General features: G+C 38.0%; 1 protein-coding gene across 4 annotated transcripts in view; it reads left to right on the top strand.

Moving 5' to 3' along the window:
* Positions 1-26283, top strand: part of KCNIP4 (potassium voltage-gated channel interacting protein 4) — a 1209336-nt gene that overhangs the window by 632143 nt on the left and 550910 nt on the right. Inside the window, exon 1 of one of the 4 annotated variants that reach the window (XM_003927477.3) lies at positions 989-19976. The exons of the other annotated variants lie outside the window; for them this stretch is intronic. Within the exon in view, the coding sequence (XP_003927526.1) occupies positions 19877-19976 (100 nt within the window). The 5' untranslated portion in view covers positions 989-19876. Of the gene's footprint in view, positions 1-988; positions 19977-26283 lie in introns of those variants that run through there. 4 annotated transcript variants of the gene reach the window in all.

Here is a 26283-nt window from a genome sequence, read left to right as displayed (position 1 = left end):
ATCTGAAAAAGAAATCAAGAAAGTAAGCCCATTTACAATAGCTTCAGATAAAATAAAGTACCTAGGAATTTACCAAGAAAGTGAAAGGTATCTACATGAGATATGATATTCCATATATATATATATATATATATATACATAATATTTATTTATTCCATATATCATACATAATGTAAGAAATAATTCGTGTCCATTCCAGGATGCCAAAAAATGAGTCTATGAAGAAAATATAAAGTGAATGTATCTTGTTAATGTAATAGCTATCGACTACCAGGCATTGTGCTTGACACTCAGGGGTTCAAAATCTTTAGCCATCTCTTTACATTTCATTGGCTGGAATTAGGTCATTAATCACAGCAAAGGATAATACAATTATCCTAAGGACCCAGGGTGAAGAGTTCACTTTTCTTGAAATCAAATCATCTCACCCATATACCTGAATGAAATTTGAGTTTTTAAGCAGGCAATAAAGGTGACAACTGCTGCTCGCTCTCTCGCTCTCTCTCTCTCTCTCTCTTTGATATTATATTTGACATATAATATCAAAATATCTCACGTATTCCATATATACCAATAAATTGGAAAGCCTAAGATATACGTATCTATCTATCTATCTATCTATCTATATATAAAGAGATACATATATATATATATATATATAGAGAGAGAGAGAGAGAGAGAGAGAGAGATAGAATATATATATTTTTTTCTCTTTTCTTCCTTCCCTTCTTTTTCTCCTTCCCTTCTTCTCTCCCTCCCTCCCTCCCTCCTTCTTTCTTCCCTTCCCTTCCTTCTTTTCTTTCCTCCTCCTTCTTCTCCCACTTCCTCCCTCCTGCGTTCCTTCTCTTCTTCCTTCTCTCTCTCCATATTTTTCCTTCCCTTCCTCCTCCCTTCCTTCTTACACACACACACACATATATATGTATATATATATATATATATATATATATATATAGAGAGAGAGAGAGAGAGAGAGAGAGAGAGGCCATTTCTCAATGTGGCCATAATTGACTCATACATATTTCCACATTTGGTGAAAATTTGGCAACATTTCATCAATTCATTGCCAAAAGTCATTAGAGATTCTTTTTAGATTTCAATTATACCATCAATTCCCTTTAATTCAATTCTGCACAATTCTGCACATATTAATTGAACATTTACTAAATGTTATGCATTGGTCAAGTTGCTGTTAGATAGAATGGAAATATTTTGAGGAGAAGCAGACTGGAATTCCATTTATTTCTAGCTATTTCTCTTATCTCTTAAGTGATTTAGAATGAATTAGTTGACTACTTTGACATCAGACTTTTAGTCTTGTGAGAGGGATATGAATCTCAATCACATAGAAGGTCATAAAAAAAAACAGTAGTAGTACAGTGTTTGGCATCTAGTTGCTTCTCAACAAACATAAAACTTCTGATTCACCTAAATGAAGTGCCCCTTTTCACCATGTCGTCATTTATACTGTAGAAGGAGGAAGTGTGAAGGACTCCTTTAGAAGGCAGTTGCCAGCTACAAACGGTGGGACTCTAGGTTGTTTTCCAGATGTCTGTATTTTAACAGCATTATTATATGTTGTATTTTTAGGGAGAATGTGTGCCAGGACAGTATTATAATCCAGTTTCAATTACAGTAACTGTTGTGTGTTGTAGGCTAGCCAAAAGCTGGCGGGTAGCCTGTGCACAAGCGCTGGATTTAATAGGAGTAACAGCTCTGCACGGCCACTTCGGCTTCTCATTACTGTCTCCCTCTGATTTAGTGGGGGCCTTCTCCCCTGAGGTTGGGGGTTGACACCATCTCCTTGGCTGGCTCAGGTTTCTGGGATGATGTTCATTCTCTCTTAGAACTGCCAGAAATCCATTTCTTATATTTTCTGTTAATTACAATGGGACTAAACTAATTTCCTTCCTTCCTTCCTTCCTTCCTTCCTGCCTTCCTTCCTTCCTTCCTTCCTGCCTTCCTTCCTTTCTCCCTTTCTTCCTTCCTTCTTTCCTTTCGTTTCTCCCTCCTTCCTTTCTCTTTTCTTCCTTCCATTCCTCTTTTTCTCCTTCCCTGCTTCTCCATCCCTCCCTCCTTCTTTCTTCCCTTCCCTTCCTTCCCCTTCCCTTTCTTCCCGTCCCTTTCTTCTTTTCTTCCACTTCCTTCCCTTCCTCCTCCTTCTCCCACTCCCTCCCTCCTGCCTTCCTTCTCTTCTTCCTTCTCTCACTCCACGTTTTTCCTTCCCTTCCTCGTCCCTTCTTCCTTCCTTTGCTTCTTCCTCATACTGGTGTTCTTTTTATTCTTCTCCCCTTCTTCCCCCTCTTCCTACTCCTCTGTCTTCCATTTTGTATTGTTACCCGCTTAATGAATCCTTTTGCCAAAAGCCTCTTCGTATTCTCTACAGTTTAATATTTTATTCCATTTTTTCTTACTAGATCTATCTTGTACCACACTTAGAAGTCTTCTCCGTTACCTATATTTGTATCCTCCCAATATTTGTAGAATCTTATCATATTCCCTGGTTATCACTTAGCCAAGTAATAGGCATTTATCTCCTTTAATCTGGTCTCATAAATCAAACCTTTCTTTTCCCTAATCATTTTTTTTTTATCATTCCTCCAATGGTTTTTAATTTGTCTGTGTCTTTCTGAAATGGAAGTGCCTCTGACATGGAACTAAATGCAGAGATTCAAGGCTGAAACCTTGCTGGCTGCATTTTGCCATTCTTTCTGAACAAACGTTTCATAACAAATAGGTATAGTGTGGCCAGTTCATTACATTGCAAATGTATGCAGAATAACTTCTTACTGAGGTCTTTTGAAGCAGATTAAAAAATGCATTTTTTCCCAGAACTAAGGAGGCCAAAGGTTTTAATTCAAATTTACCACAATTCATGGCCTTTCAGCTTAAATTCTGTGTGATGACTCACTTTGCTTTTTTTTTTTTTTTTTTTTTTTTTTTTTGAGAAAAGAGCCTTGCTCTATTGCCTAGTGACACCATCTCAATTCATTGCAGCCTCTCAGGTTCAAGCAATTCTCCTGCCTCAGCTTCCAAAGTAGCAGGTTTTACAGGCACGCACCACCACACCCAGCTAATTTTTGCATTTTTAGCAGAGACAGGGCTTCGCCACATTGGCCAGGCGGGTCTCAAATTCCTGGCCTCAAGTGATCCACCCTCCTCAGCCTCTCAAAGTGCTGGGATTACAGGCATGGGTCACCTCATATGGCCTAGGAATCAATACTATTAAATCTCATGTACAGGACCCAGACTGGGGTCAGGCAAGCAATGCTCACAGGGCATGACACTTGCACAATCCTGAGATGAGTGCCACCTTACATTTTTGCATCTAAGATGCCTCACTAAAATAACAAAGTAGGTATAAAAATACTTTAAAATATGTGAAGACATAGACAAATATAAGCTCCGGCCATCATTGTCCTTCACCAGTTCAACCCAACACAGTTTGTAACAGTAGAATGATTATACACGTGGAACTCACCCATGCCAAACCCTTCTCCATAGTTTTCTCAATCACCCTTTCAAGTTTCTCAGTGCCAAAGTATACTGGCCCCTGCCTAGCCAGGCACCTTCAGGTCAGAACATATAAGTTGGTAAACCATTCATTCGATCGCAGAGATTATTTCCTCATCCTCCCATCAAAATGTAATTATTTAGATATCTGTTCCCTCAGAACCCTGCCTATCTGCTTCCTTGAAGATAAGTTGCTTATCAGATGAAATTGTTTGTTATTGTATATGTAAGGAAGTACTGGTTTAATGTGTAATCCACTTCAGATCACAAATTTACAATTTCAATAAGGTTAACTGTAGAAATGACACTTTTTTCTCCAAGTGCTCCAATGCTTGGCTTGGAAAACTTTTCTGAAGATGAAACTACAGTAAAAGGTGTACTTTTAAAAAATCATAACCCAGAACATAGAGAAAAACACAAATAAATATAACTGAAAAGGATTTCACAAAATAATGCCTTTTCAACTTGCAAAACATTCACCCGTTCTATTCTTTTTTCTTTTTCTTTTCTATTCCATACTGCTAATGATGAATCCATAAAGTTGATTTTGCTACGCATTAGTGGGACACAACCAGTTTTGAAAAACAAAAACACACACTAAAGGATTTTGTTTTAGTGGACCTGAGCCGACGGTGGTGGAGAAGTTTTTAACAAATGTCTGTTTGCCTCTGTGTGTGTGTCTTGGGTGCATCTGTGTAGGGTGGCTAGGAAGAAATACTGGATGGACTTGACTAGGGGTCGAGAGAAGTTCACTTTCATAAGTGGAGCACTATCCCGTGTGCATAGATAGTTAACAGGCTACTAGATGATTCAAATTTCTGAGGAATTCAGCAAGATGTGATGAGACTAGACATACATTACAGTGGAACATCCAGGAGAAGGCAGCCTCCAGAGATGCAGAGTGGTGGTAGGATGAGAAGAGTTTCTAAGAAAAGATTCCTCGTAATTGAGAGGCAGGTACTAGAAGTAAACTATGACTTTAGACATTAGGGGAAAAGTAGTTATAAGAACTGGAGCATAAGTTCAAAGCAGGGCTACAGGCAAGATTCGCTCCATGTATAGCATGTGTCTGTTGATTTGTTACTCCGTAAGTCGATTCTGACTGCAGATATGATTTGTCCAAGTACCTGTCCATTGCAACCAAATGATCAAAACTGTAAGCAAAAAACGGCATGATCAAGCAGGACTAGTAGACCTTGGGAAGCAGACAGGTCTTGGCTCCCTGTAGATTTATTTTTTCTATTTCTCCCGGCCTGTGAATAGACAGGGTCTAAGTACCAAACTAGAATTTGCACCTCCTTGAATGTATTTTAGCACGTTTTCTCCAACTTACTTTATACATTCTCTCTTTAAATTGCCCCGAGAGGTCATCTGCTTAGAGTTGTTCCTCAATCTTCACAGGTGTGCACCACCATTATCAATTTAGTAAAACTCTGGAGTTCAAAATTTTTAACAGGAGGGATTATATTGAGCTTTTTTTCAGCACGTGTTTATGGCCTAAATATAATTCCCTTTCAAACAATTTCTCATTGAAAGACTCTTTATGTTTCTAATGTCCAGGAAAAATAGAAACTCAAGAGGCTTTTTACTAACCTTGTAAAATTGCAGGATTACATTCACGAAGAGAAAAATATGCTACTCTTCATGCTCAGGCTCTTTAACGAATGAATCCTAAGTTCAGGTATAAACTTGCAATTAACAAGACACATATCAAAAAGCACTGAAAAAAACAGGATTTTAGAAAAAAAGAAACACAAGTTGAGTAGTGTGTCATTTTCTCTTCCACTATTTGGTGATACAATAGTGCCACAGTACTTACATACACAATGCATAACTCTCAAAAAAAATAAAAGCAAATAGCTGATAAAATATATAGAAAAATGACCTTTTCAAAATCCCATTTCAAACATTCAAAGTCAGTGGCTTAAGTGAATGGTGAATCTAAGATAGCTTTTCCAAATAAAGTAGAATTGTAGATGCTCTTTCTACCTTGAGTAGTAAGAAATTAATTATTAGGATTGCTTTGACTCACAATGATGCTATCAACTTCTAATTAATCCAGGTAATGTTAGCAAGGATTGTACATAATTGAAATTTAATGCTAACACTAAATGCTGATTCTTACCATTAATTACCACCTTCTTCCCTAGCAAACCTTTACATGAGCTAATGAGAATAGCTAAGTTGCTTGGGTGTCATTTTACCTGTCTCTTTTTGAGTGTCTCCTGCTTTGGTAAAGCTGTTTACAAGAAGTAAAGCAGCAATCATCAAAATGTGATCTGAAGAGGTTTGGAAAATTTGAGCCTGAGGGCAGCCAGGTGTCAGCTAGACCAGGCAGGGAAGGATGATTTATAAATTGGATTTAAAAACAGTTCCTCTATTAGACTGTTTTCATGCTGCTAATAAAGACATACCAGAGACTGCGCAATTTACAAAATAAAGAGGTGTATTGGACTTACAGTTCCACGTGGCTAGGGAGACCTCACAATTCTGGTAGAAAGTGAAAGGCACTTCTCACATGGCAGCAGACAAGAGAAGGGAGCTTGTGCAGGGAGCCTCCCATTTTTAAAACCATCAGATCTCCTGGGACTTATTCACTATCATGAGACCAGCATGGGAAAGACCTGCTCCCATGATTCAGTTACCTCCCATCCAATCCCTCCCAAACACGTGGGAATTCAAGATGAGATTAGGGTGGGGCACAGCCAAACCATATCAGTTCTTAAAAGGGGATCTTCAAAATGTTTCTGCAAGGCCATCATCATTGGACCCATAATATAGTTTCTCAATCATTTCTTGGTAAATATGCACACTTTCTATTCATTATTGCTGCACATTGTCACCTTATGCATATAATAGGAGTGAGTGCTTGTTTACCAGGTTATCAACATTATTGTTAAGAAACAACTCCTCAGAAAAAAATCCCTGGTTGATTTAAATACATATTTGCTTATTTGATTTTCTCCATGCATTGTTACCTTTTAGTTCCAAAAGAGAGCCATGGAGAAATGATTAAAGGTGGTTTCTTTCTGGACACAGAATAGCAAACATATTTTTATAATTTCATATTAGTTAATAAAAATAATTTCTATGTTCATTAATCAAACTATGCTGATTGACTTTATGTTAAAATCATTAAGGATTTCAAATATGAAAAGGGAATAGTTGGCATGTAAGTAGAGAATTTGATCAAATCCAGGGTACTGTAAAAACTTTTTGAAATAATTGATACTTCAGACTAGTTGCCAAGTTTTCCCTTTGCTAATGACAAGCATTTATTCCCCACAAGAACACTAAACAATCTTACAAGTATCTCTTGAATGGCCACCAACTAATTGTGAAGGCTAGAGCAGTTCATAAGAGCAAACTGATGTTACCTTTGAGAATACCATGTTGGGTATTTTGGGTACCTAAAGAAATGGAATATATATTATAAAACCCCAAGCCAGTTATTCCCAGCACAGAAGCTGATTTCTGTAAATTTTTTCTGTTTGTTTGTTTGTTTGAGACAGAGTTTTGCTTTGTCTTTCAGGCAGTGGTGCAATCTAGGCTCACTGCACCCTCTGCCTCTCAGGTTCAAGCAATTATCCTGCTTCAGCCTCCTGAGTAGCTGGGATTACAGGAACACACCACCACACCCAGCTAATTTTTTACATTTTTAATAGAGTGGGGTTTCACAGTGTTAGCCAGGATGATCTCAATCTCCTGACCTGTGATCCACCCTCCTTGGCCTCCCGAAGTGCTGGGATTGCAGGTGTGAGCCACTGTGCATAGCCAGGTTGTCTTAAAATAACTCTGGATTTTCCAGTTCAACTAGCTAGGTATTTTGTTGGTTAAGCTTCTGTACTTGCTGTCAAACTGGCTCTCAACATAGCTCCCTCTTTACACATTAGTGCCAACTGGCTTCAAGTTCCCAGGTCGCCAGGCATCTCACTTTTCATGCACAAAGATGACAAATGAAAGTTAAAGATTAAAGTTTTCTGCCCTTTGAGTTATTTTCAGGACACCTGGAATGCTTAATGTGAAAAATTAAGTCTTTAATGGTTGAATTATGGGCATAGTGGTTTTCGTTGGAGCATTATGCTTTTGGCTTATATCTTCCTCGTGCCCTCCAGATAGCATACCATTCATTTTTTGTCTTTCTTTTTTCCTTTCCATTCCTCCTTCACTTACTGCAACATTTACTGATCAACTAATATATTTCAGATGCATGGATAAGTACTGAGGAGAGAAACATAAATCAGCCATGGCCCCTCCTCCCCAGGATTCATAGTTTTGAATAGGATATAGTATGTCAACCTGCTCATAAATTTCGAAAGGATCGTAGTTGAATATAGATACAAAACAGAAAGAAGAAGGGATTAATCTTGCTTTGGAAGAAGGAATCATGAAAGACTCCACCCAAGTGGAAAGATTTAAACTGATTCTTAAATGATGAATAAGAACTTCTCAGAAGGAAAAGAAAGCAGTCGGGGAAATTAACCTGGCATTTGGGCTATAGCGGTAGTTCCTCATGACCTGAACACAGTGTGAGCACAGGCTGTCAGGAGATTAGGATAGAGAGCTCCTTGGAAAGCTGATAGGGGTTTTGCATGCCTTGCTATGACTTTCGAATTTCATTCTGCAAATTGAAAAATACCAGCAAAATACCACTGAAAATTGAAACTGGGGAATTACATGTTCCTTTCAGTTTGACAACAGGTATATGGTGGGTAGATCAAAAGGCAAGAGAGGCTTAACGGAATTGTGACAGGCATGTGTTGAGTGGGTGCTGTAAATCAGACATGGCCCTAGATTCTGGGCATACCTTGGGAGCAAAATAACCATAATGCCCACCTTGTATTAATTATGACAATAACAATAGCATTTATTTAATGTCAATTTGGTACTGTCTGGGAGCTAGATGTATTTTAAGGGCCGTAGATCTTTAAATAATTCAGAGGTTGGGGCACTGACTCCTCCACCCCTCCACAGTTGAAAATCTATATATAACTTTTGAGTGCCCCCAAATCGAAGAATTGATAGCCTACTGTTCACCAGAAGCCTGACTGATCACGGTTGATTAACACATACATTGTATATGTGTTATATGCTAAATTCTTACACTAAAGAAAACTAGCAAAAAGAAAATATTAAGACAATCATAAAGAAGGGAGACTATGCTTACCACTTATTAAGTGAAAGAAGATCATCATAAAGGCTTTCATCTTCATCATCTTCACAAGTTAGTAGGCTGAGGAGGAGGAGGAAGAAGAGAAGTTGGTCTTGCTGACTCAGAGGTGGCAGGGGCAGAAAGAAGTTGGTCTATAAGTGAGTCTGTGGAGCCCTGACCTGTGTAATTCAAGAGTCAACTGTATTTCAACTCAACAACTCTGAGATATTACTACTGTCTGTGTTGTATAGGTAACGTAACTGAGGCTGAGAGATGGCATCTCCCCAAAGCTGTGTATTCAGTGAAGTATTCAGTTAGGATTTGTGTCCAGGCGGTATTTCACTATGATCTACCATGAGGAAGTAAATGGATATTCATTAGATCAGCCATAACTATAGTGGAAATGTAGCCAGACCAGAGCAGCTATTGCAATAAGAAGCAGGAAAAATAAAAATAAAACTATAAATACGAGAAGAATCTACTCTAAAACAAATGGAATCTGGAAGCTGTAGTGTTAATGTACCAAATATGGTACTCTTCATCCTTTTCTAGACAGTTCTGTCTGCCTTATACACTTCAGTAGATGAAGCCAGCTATTCAACATATACTCTAACTAGACTAGGTAGCCAGAGTTTTGCATTGGCATTTTCCAGCCATTCTCCTTTCCTTGTTACCATGAGTTGTTTGAAGACAGCCTATACTACAGGACTTTACACCTTTCTATTTGCTTCTGTGCATTCAGTGGCCAAATGTCCAGTGGTTTTATGCTGAGCCTCCCCCCAGATATAGGTTGAAAAATGTGTAAGATAAAAAAATATCCTTCAGCCTCCCAGAACCATAGAACACCTAGCATGCCACTCAGCAGTTAGAGGAGAAACCTGTTGTGGTAGGCAGAATTCTAAAATAGTCCTCAAGATTGTACACCTAAAATGACCCTAATGTACACGCTGTATATAATCCCTTTCCTTTGAGTGTGAGTTGGATTTGTGACTATGATAGGATATAGCTGCTGTAATATTGGTACCCTATATGGGTGAAAAGATTTTGTAACTGTAACTAAGGTTCCTAATCAGTTGACTTTGAGTTAATCCAAAGGGACACAATCCCAAGTGAGCATGAGCTAACTGGAAAAACCCCAAAATGAGGTCAGAGAAATCTGAAGCATGGAAACATTTCTTGCTAGCCTTGAACGAGCAACCTGCCACGTTGCAGACAGAACATGGCACGAAGAGCAATGTCTAGATGAGAAGGATCCCTGTCCAACAGCGAGCAGGAAAACGGGGAGCTCAGTCATAAAACTACAAGGAAATGAATGCTTTGAACAAACTGTGACCTTAGAAGAGGACACAAAGCTTCAGATAAGATCGCAGCCCCAGCCTACACCTGCATTTAAGCCTGAATAGAGAGACGGCTCTGCTAACCCATAGCCAGACTCCTTATCCACAGAAACTGAGAAATAATAAATTTGTGTTGTTCTAAGTCACTCAGCTTGTGATGATGTGCTATGTAGTAGGAAACTATTAAACAATACAATAGTTCAGAGGGGTGCCATCCTGAGTTGTCAAACCAGCAGGCCATGCTAGACTGGCTTGTTCTGATGAGCCTTCAAAAGAGTTTTAGTCTGCTCATGGATCTGCACATAATAAATTTAACATAGCATGCCCTCAGTTATCCATAAAAGCGAATCTTTAATTCTTTGAGGCCACTTCATATTATTTAATAGGATACATTTCAATTGCATTGATGATAATTTTTCTTTTCAGTGTGGTCCTACTAACGGCATGTCCTGTGAGTTTTTCAAATAAAATATATACTTAATTAGTATTCATAATTTGATCCTAGGATAACTTAGTCATCATAGCTATTATATTTGAAGTATTTGTTTAAAATCAAGGTTACTTACAAGTCATTCTGTTAGAGCTGTTAGTAATTAGACTACAGCATGTAAGCATGAATAATTGTCAAGGGGATTGTTGTATTTTTTTTTACATTTTATATTTCTTTGCTGCAATAAGATAATAGAATAAACAATATTTATACTCTATTACAGTGAGGAAGTTCAACATGTCAGCTGTAATGAGGAATAATTTGTTGGAAGAGACAATATTTTGAATGAAATCTGGCTAAATATATATCTGCAACTAAGATTTTTATTAAGCAGGGCAAAAAAATCTGTTGGAATTGCCCCTGGGTTTAATGATCACATAAATAATCCTGATTCAATTGTTTGAGTCTTACATGGGTTCATAATAAATGAATTATGCATCAGACAACTTTGTGTCTTTTGTTACTTTTATAGTATTGATTTAGATAAAGATCAGCCCCAGGGAGTAATGGGAAAAGGCTCCATGTGGCTGCTGTTTTGCTTTTTATTAGATCTCAAACTGAAATATCTACTTTATCTAAATCAGCTTCACACTTCCAAACATTTGTATCCATCAGTTCTATTTACTTCACTTAGCTTGGCTATTAAGATGACTGCACATCAGTTCTGCCCTTCACTTAAGTGATTACATTTGGAGCTGAAAGACTGATTCTCCAGGGACAGATCAAAGATGGGAGCTAGGTTATGAATCAATGCAGAAGAGTGTGGAATGGTTCACAGCTCTCTATCTCTACTAAAGTTTGTATCTAAAGCTCAGTGATGAGAGAAAGTTGTCATGAATGCAGGCAATGAATCACCTGAATAAAAAACAAACAAACAAAACAAACAAACAAACAAACAAACACTTTAAACATGGAATAGAAACTTGTGTCTATTCCTGATCAGTTTAAAATGCTTACTTTAATTAGAAGAAAAAGCTTTCCAGAGAAGTTTGAGAAACTGAAGGAACCCCCATTCTATTCTTAATAATGTCAAGTTTGTAGAATGTGTGACTCTCAGCTAGTTTTAATAAGCTGGAAGAATGTGTTCCTTACATGGGTGAAGGTGTTTAAGCGGATTAATGCAGTGTTTCTCACAGTGTGGTCCAGAGAAGTCCTCATTAGAATAATTAGAACTTTCAACAAAAATGGAGATCCAGTGTCTCTACCTAAGATCTATGAAATTAGAATTTCTGGGAAAGGTCTGAGTATTCCTTTTTAGGGAGATTTCTAGCTAATGCTGATGCACAGAACAGGTTGAGCAACATGAGTCAATATGGATATATAGCAACTTAGTTCTCTGTTCTCTCTTGCCAGTGCTGGACACTCTTGCTACCAGTTCCTTTCCTCTCAGTTGTCTTCAGTCCTTTAAGAATGAAGTATAATGTACAGCTTGAATGAGTTTTTGAGTCACTGTCTACTATTCCTCCATTTAACCACCTTTACCCACTAAGCAGCTTGTGTTTGCTATTTATTCTTAGGACAAGGATGCCTGGTAAAGTCTGGGTGTGGTGTTGATCCTTCATCATTGAGGATATTGTCTAATCATGAAACTAGATTAAACAAGACTAAACTAGTCTAGAACTAGAGTGTGATTCGTGGATCATGGGGCTGATGAGACTTATGAAGCAGTCAAATATGCCCTTGAAGGTGGATTTCCTCAGCAGATGACAGGACCCTTTGAAACCCCACTTGAATCTAAGTAGAGTCTGTAGTCTGATTCCATGCCAACACCTCACAGATGCAGTTCATGCAGTGGAATGTTCCAGAATGGAAGGTGACAAAGATGTCAAATATCAGTGTCAAAGAAAGTTATTTTCATGCTGTTTACATTTTTTTGAAGCAAGGATACCTAGGTTTCCGTCATTTTTAAGAACAATTTAAAAGCCAAGCCATTATAAGTTTATACTTCCTATATTACTTATGGTGAAGCTCTTGGTCAACCTCATGGGTGAGTATAAGCAATGTGTTTTTCTTAGAATTGCATCTCAATTGCAGATGGCCAGGAATAATAATAGTACTTGGCTTATGGAGTGTGTTATATGGACATATTAAGATAATTCAATTATAACAGTACTTGATGTATAGCAAGAGCTCAATAAATAACAATAATAATAGCTATTATTTACCCAGCATTTACATGGTGACAGTCTCTCTTCTAAGTGCTTTGTATGACTCATTTCAGCAATTTGCCCAAAGTCACAAGGCTCTAAATAAACAAACTGGGGATTTAAACCTAAGCATACTCTTAACCTCTGCATTGTACTGCCTCTGCCATAAATGCAGCTCATTGTCTATTCACATTAGTATTGAAACACATTTCTCAGGCTGGGCACGGTGGTTCATGCCTGTAATCCCAGCACTTTAACAGGCAGAGGCTGGTGGATCACGAGGTCAGGAGATGGAGACCATCCTGGCTAACACGATGAAACTCTGCCTCTACTAAAAATACAAAAAATTAGCCAGTCATGATGGCATGCACCTGTAGTTCCAGCTACTTGGGAGGCTGAGGCAGGAGAATTGCTCGAACCCAGGAGGCAGAGGTTGCAGTAAGCCTAGATCGTGCCACTGCACTCCAGCCTGGGTGACAGAGTAGACTTCATCTCCAAAAAAAGAAAAAGAGAGAAAGAAAAAGAAAGGAAGGGAGGAAGGAAAGAAAGAAAAATACATTTCTCATGCAGTGCCTTCTGCTTGTTTTCTTTCAGTTCATTTTGAAGGACCAAATTTGCTTTCTGTTCACTCAGTCATAAGATTCAGCCAGGGTTCTCTTGGATCAAGTAACTGCCGAAGGAAGAGAGTAAGTAAGAGGCAGTCACTGATGCTGATTTTGTGCACCAGAATGAGAGATGGCCTGAAAAATTAGGGGAAAACACTTCCCAGGAGCACCTGGGCAAGTGATTTGATGGGCTTTGACTGTTCTTTCAGACTCTGAGTAAATTATCTGGCAAGGCTGTGTGCGGTGGCTCACACTTGTAGTCTCAGCATTTTGGGAGGCAGAGGTAAGCATATCACATGAGATTGGGAGTTCAAGACCAGCCTAGCCAACATGTGAAACCCCATCTCTATTAAAAATACAAATATTAGCTGGGTGTGGTGACACGCACCTGTAGTCCCAGCCACTTGGGAGGCTGAGACAGAAGAATCACTTGAACCGGGGAGGCGGCGGAGTTTTCAGTAAGCCAAGATTGAGCCACTGCACTCCATCCCTGTGTGAGACTTTGTCTCAAAAAATAAAAATAATTCTCTGGCAAGACTAGTTTTCTTCTCCATTTGTCATGTAATATAGATTGCCTTTGCTAGGGAAAGGAAAAATACCACCTAATATCTACATACTACAAGCCCAATGTGATCTCTATAAAGCTGATCTTGGTTCGATTCCCCTACCTGTCACTATCATTAAAGTCTTTCCCTCATCTCATGGTACTTTCCATACTGCCTTAAAGACTTTTACCAGATGCTGCTTTGAACTTTAGGTGTGTTCAATGGCATCTAAAATATTATCTCTTGGTCACTGGAGTCAGATTTGGGCTTAAATCCTGGACCAGATATTTCCTGGTACAATCCAATGAGGCCTCCATTCCTCAGTTTCCCCTTGCAAAATGGAGATAGCATTAGTAGCTGACTCATAGGGTTTACAGGAAGATATAGTGAAATAAACCATATAAAAGACTTAGTATGCTAGTCTGTCAAATAGTGATTATTCTACACACATGAACTATTCTCATCTAAATTTTGTTTTTAATACATTTAATCTAGTGAGGACTGAGAATAGTTTTTTTGAATTTTTAATGTTTGTGGGTACATAGATATATTTATGGACTGCAAGAGATATTGTTGTACAGGTATATAATGTGTAATAATCAGCTTATGGAAAATTCAGTATTCATCTTTTTATTACTCATACCGGCTTTTATGGTACCTGGACGACAACTTTAACAATTGAATGAAAGATAATCAGAAACAAAGTGAATGAGAAGACCAACTCATTGGGACTCTGTGGTGACAGCATAGAGGAAGTTTGCCCCCCTTCTCCTCCTCTCTTCAGTGCCTTTCCAGCCTGGAACCTAGAAAGACATAACATGCCAGAATCCCTTTGTTCCCTGCCTCAGTTCATCAAAGGGCAAACTCGTCTTTCATTTCATAAAAAACATTGTTTTCTGTCCAAAAGCCATATTGCTGGAATCAAAGCAGAAATGGGTTCATTACTGTGAGTAACTGGTGATGTTGAATAAACTGCACTTGAGGGATATGCTCTGAAGTGCAAAAGTAAGTGTGTTTCTCATTAAGCACGCTCATTTTTCTGGGGACAGGCAAGAGATAACCTTCATGCAGCAGCAGAGCCTGAGCTGAAGGACTCCCCAACATTACTTTGAAGAAACTTCTTTAAGCAGGGGCACTGAAACAGACTCGCACCCTCCTCAGTAGTTTCTTGAGAATGCATAGATATATGTATTGCATCATGCAGAGAAAATTTTGGCAAACTGTCACAATAGTATCCCTTTCCTCTCACTACCACTTCCTATGTACCTGTTTCACACACACACACACACACACACACACACACACACACACACACACACGGCAGGCGTACAGAACTTTCTTGTATCTAATATTAATGCAGAAAGGGCGAGAAATGTTTATTTATTTATTTTTCAGATGGAGTCTTGCTCTGTCACCCAGTCTGGAGGGCCGTGGCATGATCTAGGATCACTGCAATCTCTGCCTCCCAGGGGCAAGCGATTCTCCTGCCTCAGCCTCCCGAGTAGGTGGGACTACAGGAACCCACCACCACACCTGGCTGATTTAGTCTTTTTAGTTGAGACGGGGTTTCACCATATTGGCCAGGCTGGTCTCAAACTCCTGACCTTGTGATCCACCCACTTCGGCCTCCAAAAAGCTGCAATTACAGGCATGAGCCACCGTGCCTGGCTGAAAAATCTTTTAAAAAGTCACAATCAAGTGTTGGGTTATTTACGCTGGTGATGTTTGTTTCATTGAATGCTTTAGGTATTCCTGGCCACTGTTACATAAGACACATGGGAAATGTTACGAGCATCAGCAAGCAGCTATCAACCCCACTGGCTTCAGAAGCTTTGGGACATGGGGTAATTGACTAGTTTTTCACCAACCTTTGTTTCTTCATCCATAAAATGGAAATGTAAACCCCTCTCTTCCTTAAGAGGGGTTGTAAGAACGGAAGAGCCTATGTGTTAGGCCCACTGCTTGACAACATGTATGCTCCACAGAGATTTAGTATCATTTACAAATATTATTGCACCTAATCATCACAACACTTCCCTGAAGAAGAAATAGTGGCCTCATTTTAAAGACAGGCAAACCAAAATTTAGCAAGTTTAAGTAAGCCAAATGAGGACAAAGATTTGGAGCCAGTATTTAAGTTTCCTCTTTCTGTTGGACGCTCATAATATTTCTCTTTTTGAAGGGGATTCAAGGCCCTCCAGGGAGAAAATATATTGGATTAGTATTTTAGTTTGAATCCACGCTGTGACTTGAAGGTAAGAGTTGCATATGTAGTTAAGTAACTTTACCTATTTAGATTGCAGTGTTCTTTTAGCTGACAATGAAGGGATGAGCATGGATGCTATCCAAGGTACTTATCATCCTCCACACCAGTGATTTTAAGATATTTTGGGCAGGGCAGCCTTCTTGGCTGCCTTCCTTGTATTGCTTTCATTGTTCACATGGGCAGAAACTACAAATCATATTCACATTAAATGCTGAAGATAGAGCATAGCCAATATGTTTGAGCATGCAGTGCTCATGTCTTGCCTTAAAAAGAAGCAATAGGAATAGGGCTTCCAAAAAAAATAAAATTAAATTAAAAAGGTGTGGAAATCTCTCAGGGTCCACAGCCAGATGAGGCACTTTGGTAACAGGAAATTGGGTTCTGCCAGATCAGTGAGAGAGCAGGGAGCTTCTTAGGTGAGAATATCAATCAGATTATTCATTCAACAACCACTCACTCCCTCTTATTCACCAGGCGCCATTCTATGACCGAGGATATTACATTGAACAAGAACAAAAATCTCTAAGCTCTTAGGTAGAAGTTTATATCCTAGCAATTCTGGCAGGAGACATGTGATAAACAAATATTCATGCCTGGTGGTGACAGTGCTTTGGAGGAAAATATCACTGATTCAGAGGGTAGTGACTCCAGGGCCAGGTGAGGGAGGTTTTTCTATATAGTACGGCGAGAAAGGGCCTCTCTGTGATAGGAGTTTTGGAACTAAGACCTACATCAAGTCACTAATTTATGGGAATATGGGAGGATAAGCACTGCAAGAGAGGGAACTGGAAGGACAGAGGCTTGAGCGAATGAGGCAAACATTAAAAAAAAAAAAAAAAAAAAAAAGGGGTTTCATGAAAGAGTTTCAAGAACTTGACAGGCCATGGGAAGAACAACATAATAGCAAAGGAACCCGTAACTGTGACATCCAGATCCAGTGGAGGGAGCCTCACTCTAATGCTCTTCAATAGTCCTTGCCTATAATATTTCTCAGCCCCAAGTCATCAACTTTAAATGTGAACGCAAAGGACTTGATGACTGATATTCATATATGAGGCAAGCTGAAGGGTTCTGCAGAGTTCACTGTACTAGAAAAGCAGAACTCCCTTTGGAGTTCAGAGGTGGTTTGTTATTAAGTAATATTAATCCCGTGAATGAGCAGAAAGAAAGATCCTTGAGTTTAATTAACTACTAGTTTATACACTTTTCATGTTCCAAAGTTACTGGGATTAATGGATAAAACAGAATGGCAGCCAGATGTGGTAGCTCATGTCTGTGGTCCCAGCACTATGGGAGGCCAAGGTAGGAAGATCGCTTGAGCTCCGGAGTCTGGGGCTGCAGTGAGCTGTGATCTTGCCACTACACTCAAGCCTGGGCTACAGAGCAAAACACTGCCTCTCTCTTTGAAAAAAAGAGAATGTCACAAAACAGTTTGGGGGAACATTTTGGGTGTAACCTTCAGTCCTTTGCTGATAAGCACTTGTGCCAATATTTGGATTTTTAATTCATTTAAAGCCCTGTTGGATAATGGGAAGAAATAATGGATTTTGCATTAAACAAATCAGAATTTGAGGCTTGGTTCCATCATTCACCAGCTGTATGACCTTCATTCAGCCTGTCACTTAAATTATCTGAGGCTAGGGTTTCACATGCAGATCATCATCCCTACTTTTAGAATGCATAGGAAGGAGTAATGCATTAAAGCATCTGGTGTGTTGTAATCACCTAATCATTGATGACCTTTATTATCCAGCAAACATCTATGAAATAAGAAGTGCCCTCCATGGAGGCACAGTAGGGACTATCTAGAGTAGCAGGGAATGATTTCTGCCCTCGGGAAGCCTACCCTTTAATGAAGAGAACGTATACCCCTATGGGTATCATATAATACCTCATAAGTAGGAAAAAATACCATAAAAACACAAAAAAAGAGAGATTTGATCCAATCTGGTTGAAGTTTCGTGAAAGAATTTTAAGAACTTGACAGGTAGAGATGGTGCAGAAAGGTTTTTCTAAATAGAGAGAGCAGTTTGAGCAAAGGCCTGGAGATGGAAAAGCCCAGAATATGTTTGGGTAAAGGAAGCTGAGCTGTTAGGTAGAGTGTATTGACAGGAGTCAGACCACCAAGGCCCAATCCTCAAGGCGGTACCGGATCATGAAGAGACCAGGATGCCCTTCAAAGGAGCTTCAACTTTGTTCTGCAGGTAAATAAGGAGCCTTGGGAGGTTTCTGATTAAGAGATTAATAAGGGATTAATTCCTCTGGCAACCCAGCAAAATCTGAGTAGAACATAGAGACAGTTTTGAAAAACACTTGAGGTGGTAGTGATTGAGCACTCACTCTTTTCTAGAAGGGTCGCTTCTAAAAGTGTCATTAATTCCTTCAACAAAGTGATGAGCTAGGGACTATTATCATGCCTCTTTTTACAGATGAGGACATTAAGATGTTAAGTAACTTACCTAAGGTCACACAGCTAGTAAGAGATCCCAGTGGTCTGCCTCTGGAGTCCATATTCTGAACTGCTATCCTCCCCTGCCTCAAAAGCCAACCCCCAGTGAAGGATGCCTGCATCCTATCCTGCTCTGCCTTTGCCTCCTCTCTTTGCTCTCTTCGGTCCTCAGTTTGTTCATCTATGAAACAGGAGGCTCGAATTGGCTTTCTAAGATGCTCTCTCTGCCTTGCATTTTTTTTTAAATTCTATATTTTGTTGTGGACCTAGTCTATTTGGGCAGAGTTAGGAGGAGGGAAAAAGATGAAATAGTTGTGCAAGAGAGAGAGACAAAACTTCAGCTTTTTTTTCTTTTTCAGATTTTTTTTTCTTCTCAAACTTTTCCTGGCTCTAAATTTACTTAAACCATTATTTATAAAGGATAGAAGGAACACATTAAATACTGTAATCTATTTTGGTATATTGGTTGGTATGAAGTATGCATAGGAGGTAGCTGCTAACCTCTCAAATACTATGCAAATATGATGAATACTGATTCGTTTATTATTCCCATGCTGTGAAAAGATATGATAGTTAACTATTCAAACCAGAATATTAGTTCAGACTGAGACTGAGCTTTCGGATAAGGTGACTCATTGAAAAGAAAGTCAACATGGAAGGACTCCTTAAGCCTCGTTTCAATCTGTGCTCAGCGAGTTGGGTCAAAATACACATTTGCATCTTCCTTACTGGTCAACAACGTCACTGAAACAGCCGAACGCGTTGTCGCTCCACCTCTCAGTGTTTTCAGGTTTTCCTCCGTATTTCAAGGTGCGGGGGGCTCTGCTCCCTGTCTGCAGCGGGAGTCCAGCCCGTGCTTAGGTTCTCTTGTTTCCAAGGCAACTGGCCGGCCCCACGAAGCCACCGGTGGCGGCGGCGCGGGCGCGCGGAGTCCCGGGGCGCAGAGCCATCCCCGCCGCGCCGGGCCTCCGGTTTCCTCGGGACGTTCCTGCTGACCTGCCGGGTCCTCGGGTGATCTGCACGCGACTTCACGCGTGGCTGTCTGTGCAGGAGTGACAACCAGGAAGCGGATAGTTCCGACAGGCCCGACTTTATCCGGCTGCCACTTCTGGCCTCTGCCACAGCAGACAGGATGAATGCATTTTCTCTCACTCACGCCCTTTTTCTCAGCCTCTCCATCTCCTGTCCCTTCTCTCTCTCTCTCTCTCTCTCTCTCTCTCTCTCTCTCTCTCTCTCTCTCTTTCTCTCATGCGCTCTCCTCCTCCCCTTTCTCCAGCAGTAGCCTTCTTAATGTAGTTTAATGGCTTTACAAAGAAAGCCAGGCAGAGGAGCACTTCTCAGTGGCTGTGGTCGGACCATGACCTAGCTGACCATGAACTTGGAAGGGCTTGAAATGATAGCAGTTCTGATCGTCATTGTGCTTTTTGTTAAATTATTGGAACAGTTTGGGCTGATTGAAGCAGGTTTAGAAGGTAAGGGAGTGCTTTTCAGTGACTTCTAAAAATTCTCTGTTTTGCCATGAAAATGTCTTAGGTGAATGTAAGAGGCACCTGAAATGAGATGAGACAAATGTGACTCTGGGATGGACATGAAAGAAGCCAGGGTCTTCCGGGGAGCAAAGATTAATGAAATAAACTTTTTGTAAGTTGCAGTAACGTTATCACAAAAGAATGTTAAAACTGAGAAACACTTTGGATCAAAATATCAGGACCGAAACTGAAGTGATGAAGGGTTTATAATGGATATGCCTGCTTATTTTGAGAGTATTTAGTCCATACTGATGTTTGATTATTTTATCTAATATCTCCTCTTATTGTATCGGCAAATTTTATTTGGGTATATTGTGAGATCACTTGTTTCTTGCTATGCAAATGCATTAATCAAATGAGAGTAAATAGACATAATTTCTTATGGTCTAAGATTGGAGCCTAAGCATGACAGGCTTTTCATAAGGTCATTAGGTGAAGTGTTTATAATGTTACCTATTTTAAGTACTAGCAGAGACTCTAAGGGTAAAACACTCTAACTCATATAACAGACTTTACATTTAGATAGCCAATTATTTTTCAAATATTGCTGTTTATGTTCATTAGAGGCTCCTTCTCCTCTTCTCCTTATCAATCATCTCTTTGTTTAAAGACTAAATATTGTATTAGCCCTTATTGTTTCCTAAATTAAATGTTTCTCTGGGAATCTGGGTAAATTTACACTATAATTTTCTAACTGCTCAGAACACATTTGAGAGTGTGTTTGCATACAGCCAGTCGTTATTTCCCTAAAGTTGGCAGAGCGATTTTTAAAAGAAGCTCTAGATGAGTTTTGACGTAGTTATGTTTAGGCATTCTTCTTGCTTCAAATTTTAAACTTAAGTAAAAAGAAAAATATGTTATAAATGTATTTACATCCACAACTAATCCTGTTCTCCGGAGAATGGCTGCCACAGTGTAACATAAATGAGATTGCATTTACAAATAGCAAACATCAAATTAAAATAAGTGTGTCACTCTGATGTAGGTTACCAGAAACCTACATTTATAACTCAAGGGGGTGGGGGTGCAGGGAGCAGGAGGTGGGGGATGGTGGAGAGCTGGGTTTCTTTGCTTAATTTTAAAATAAGTTGCAGAATGCTTTTGGCAGCCCTCTCTGATGAAAACATCTGTAGTTCTAGAAAGAGGATAAATTCTAAAATCTAGAAGCGGTCATTGCTCTTTAAAATTGACTTCATGTTGTACATTTTCATGAAAACAGTAACTTGGTTTGGCTTCTCTGTTCATTCATGTGTGTTATTTTACTTGGCAAATATGATTGGGACATCCCATTGTAATGCACTGGTTTTTATTCTCTCTGAGACTGACAGTTCATGAAATAGCCTCAGAAATCCTAGCTCTGTTGAGGGACTTGTTTTATCTTATTTCATGGATGATGTGTTGTCATTCTTTCAGCTCTTGTGTTGAGGGCTTTGATCCTGGATTTTGGTGATGACACCTACTCCAGTATTGGTTTTGCTTATTTCAAAAGCACTCTCCCAAATATGAACTTGTGTTTCTTTCCTCTAAGAGCTACTAACCTCTGTGAAAGTCTTTCTTTTTTATTATTACTTAAATTCCAAGCTGTACTAATTTGCATGAACAATTTATCTCTTGTATTTTACCTTTAACAATGTCAGCATTCTCCAAGCCAATCTTGGAGTAATACTGTAGAGAGAATGCACTATCTCAGAAACTTCTATATAAACTTTACATATGATTTAGAGTGATTGTTAGGAAGTAATTTTAAATGGTAAAATGTTGACAATCACATTAAGTAAACATTATTTAATACATAAAAGCTGATAGAGGCAAAAAGCAGTTGTACTCTTTATTTTGAAGTCTGCATAAAACAAATCTCCAAAGTGAATCTTAGAGTGAGAAGACCTTTATAACAAGATTTAAGTTGACTATATACTTTGCTAGCTGGAGATATAAAACAAATGAATAGATTTATATAACCCATTGTATATAGTTTAAGTCTACAGATCAAATGTGTGCACTCTACCACTCTACAGTTACAGCCTTGTTTTAATCAATACAATGATAAGCAATGTTTATTATCAAGCCAGCACCTTCATAGTTTTTCTGAAACTTTCTTTAAAAAAAAAAGGTACCAATGCTCATTTCATTCAGATTTATTTTCACCTAGGAGTTCCCTTCCTCCTCCACCATTTTGCATGTCTGAGTTCGGAAGATAATGATTTACTTCACCTTTATTATTTCTGTCTGCTCACTTGTCCTATGAAAGAATTTGAGTATTAAGTAGAAAATCTTGAACCTAGGTTAAAGTCTTATGAGGATGATTGTGAACTTTTTTCCTAAATCATTAAGCTTCCTCATGTGGACTTACAACTGCTTTACAGTATACACAATATTCAGAATATAGTTTTTCTTTTATTAGTATTATGATATTTTCATTATGCATTATGTTCTGAAGGGCATATAAAATACAATGTTTGCATAATGTAGTTATTTTGCTTTTTAACTATGTACAGAATGCATGTACTTCAAAATAAATTGGTAATGTAAAAGTCTAAAATATTTGTATTTGCTTATCTTTGAGTGCTTTGAGTTCACATTCATTGTAGAAGACTGGGGTTAGGTCCTTAAGTCTTGGGTCATGTTCTAACCTATGTATGATATTCACGAATATATAACACTACACAGAGATCCATGCCATATATTTATAAACTAAGGTTTACAGTTAGCAGGTAACATTCTTTCACCTGAGAATATAAAATAATAGTTGGAGCACAAATGCTTATGCCTTCTCTGCCACTCTCCTGCTTTCTCTAACCTTGGATAAGTCACTTTACCTCTGTAGTTTTCTGGTTTTCTAAAGTGAGAAAACTGGACTTGATAATCTTTATGGAACTTTCCATTTCATAACTTCAGTGAGTTTAACAGGTAATTAAAATTTGAGAATTTATGTAACACGTATCATTTACCATAAAACAGATATCAGTGACCTACTTTGGAATTGATATACAGTGTAACCATTAGACTAATCTTTTCTCCTCTTCCATAGTTGGATAATTCGTCATACCTCGGGGAAATAGTCATTGTATTTCAAGAGAATAGAGAAATGTTCTTTACTGTAGCTCTAAAACTTGATATTTGGGACTGCTATTTCAAGCATCCTCATGATATGGTTTCTCAAAACTTACACAGAGTTCCAATAACAAATAAGCACATCATATTATTATTTATTAATTTTTTTGGCAAAAATTCCATTCAACTTCGTTAAGTTTTATTTTTAAGAAAAGTAATCTTAATGCCAGTTCAGTCGGCATGAAAATAATAGTGTGAAGCAGACTTCTAAGGATAACACACAATACCAGTGACCAGTGGTTTAAATTCATAGGCTCTCTCTACTTAGTGGGGAGTTTAGGAGGCTCCAGATTTATGCTGGTTTGGAACACTCCTGAACCCTCACAACAGTAAATTGCCTTTTTTTTCCAACTATAAAAATGAAAGTGGTTTTCTGTTAATGCATTCCAAGGAGAAATTGAATCGAAATTTTGATGGCAAAGTGATTTCATTATCTCTATATGTAAAGTTTCACTGTGGAAATATCTTCTTTTCATCTAAATATGTATTAAATTATGCTGAAGCAGTTACTGAATGAAGAAAGAACCATCCTTCTACCAGTCTTAATAAAAGCAAAATTTCACAAAAATGCATTAACACACATGACTTGAAAAAGGTCCCTTTTATTGATACTTATCTTTGATAAAAAGACAAAAAGAAATCAACTGGCAATCTAAGTCCTTCTTAGGATATGCAATAGACTGTCTTTTGTTTTTGTTCAACTTGTTTTATTTAGTTGATAGCTGTAGTACTGTAATACAAGCTTCCTCAAGAGGCTTAAACAAGGTGTTATCTGTCTAGGCAAGTTCTTAATTCGCCGGTGCTATTGACAGAAGTGGAGAAGTGCTGGATCTGTCAACAAACTGGGCAAACTGAAAAACAACACTGATGTTGTGTCCAGACCTTGATGCTTAATAAGGACCAAGGTGCTAGAGATGACTAGGAGGGACTGATTTCCATCTCAAATAGCTTAATTGAAATTCATAGTCTTGCTCTAATTCTCCCAGCATTCTGCTTCCCCCAATGCAATAGCATACCAATGCTTATGTGTTTTGGGGTATCAGAGAAGTCTTTGTAAACTGTAAAGTTTAAGAAATATAAAAATACTTTATATTAGAAAACTTAAACATACAACCTTTTTACACCATCTAGGATTGAAATAAAGAGAATACATACAGCATCTAACTGTCTTTAGGGTCTCTTACGATTAATCTTTTCTTATTTCAAGAACATAGGCCTAAAAGGGGACTACTGGAAGAAGATTTAGTGTATTCAGAGATTACACTTAGGGCATCTAAAGTTATACTTGGAGTCTAATCACAGCTTCATTTCTTATTAGTTGTGATTTTAGACTATTATTTGACTGACATCCTAATTTTTAGCCATAAAATGAAACAATTATAAATAATAATATCTTACTTTATTGAATATTACCTATATGTCAGGTATGTGTTAAACAGAGTACAATATAGCTATATTATTCATGTAATATAGTATAGCATGCCAATATCTTATTTAATCTTCACCATGGTCTTTTGAGATAGATAAATCACTTCCACTTTAGATATAAGAAAACTTAGACCTATAGAGGCTACTGAATTTGGATCAAGATTACTCAACTAGCAAGTCATAAAACTGGAATTCAAACTCAGGCCATCAGACTCCATATCTTATTATATAATTTTAATTTTCTAAGAAATACAACATCATGGGCAATGGCGAATAATTTTGCAAAAGGGAGAAAGTATTAAATCAGGCATTCATTAATGACTTTCCACAAGCTTTTCTTGGACACATTCTATGCATGAAATACTCTCAATCACTTATATTATTACATAAGCATAAACATGCGTATTGTACTATTCTAAACACAGTAAAATAACATTATAAAGGAACTACATTATAAATTATACAGAATCTTGTAATATAAATAAATCAGCATTAAATTTCAGTCAAATCTAGTGTGCACTTTAGTTGGGATCTGGGGTAAAATTTGAAGAGAAAACAGACATAAATCTTTATTCTCAAACTAAGAGTCAATCTGGTTTGCTTTGAGAGACAAGTAGTATTGATGGAAACAGATGGGGCAGAGAAGGGCTGGTGATTTTGGAGAAAGGAGGAAATTCAACATAAGACGCTACTGAGAAAAAGTGAGACCTTGAATCCAGAAGGACTGTTATTTATGAAAAGGTCTGAGATGTATGGATTGGGTTGATTGAAGCATGGACAAAGGCAATAAGATGATGAATATTGGAGTAATATTTTGAAGTAAGTGCATTCAGCATTGAATTAGAGCATAACGCATCAGCTGGATTTTAAGGCTTGATAAAGATGGTCATCAACAGAAAATACATAGCCCAACCTTTATCAACAAGTCAAAAAACAAGAAGGGATACTGATGGTTCTAGTTATTGAGAACAGAGTACAATGCAGGGAGGAAAGCTTACCTTAGTTGAGAACCTGTATAAGACAAAGAGGGTGAAAAGAAAATGCTGCATATGCCTTGCCTTGGAATTATCATCTCAACCATGCAAGATTGCAAGTTTTATTTTGATTTTGTGAGTGAATAAACTAGAAGTTCAGGGTGAATAATAACTTGCCTAAGATCACAGGAAGTAAGTGAAGGAGTCTAGATTAATTCCAATATCTTTATTGTAGTACTAATCCAAATGCATTCATTATGTCTGCACAAGATAAATATTCCAAAGATAAAACATACATAGATAAATAAAAGTCATATACAATATAAACATCTCTTACAGAATATGCCCACGTAAATTTAAAATATTGTATTTAAGAATCTGATTTTTTTCTTTTTTTTGCTTCTAGTTCTATATAGAGACATTAGTAAAAGCATAGGTACAATAGTGAACCCAAAAAAATGGGGAAGAGGGAAAAATAAGAGAAGATATATCAATAATTTTCATAATTAAAGCTCTGATTTGTCAAGGTTTCATAGAACAAAACATCCTGCAGAAATTGCCAGTTTCAAATTGATTGTCGTATAGATAAAGAAACTAAGTCCGAGAGAGATGAAATGACTTAAAAATGATTTGTTATTGACAGAAATATTTTCTGCAAAGAAAAATCTAATGAATTATACTCAGAAGATAAACTTCAAACACACCTTGTTTCATAAAATGCTTATTCAAATTGCAGC

This window comes from Saimiri boliviensis, chromosome 3 (genome assembly GCF_048565385.1).
Source record: "Saimiri boliviensis isolate mSaiBol1 chromosome 3, mSaiBol1.pri, whole genome shotgun sequence".
Classification (NCBI taxonomy): domain Eukaryota; kingdom Metazoa; phylum Chordata; class Mammalia; order Primates; family Cebidae; genus Saimiri; species Saimiri boliviensis.
Note: the sequence above shows the minus strand (reverse complement) of the source record. Positions and strands in the feature narration are given on the sequence as shown.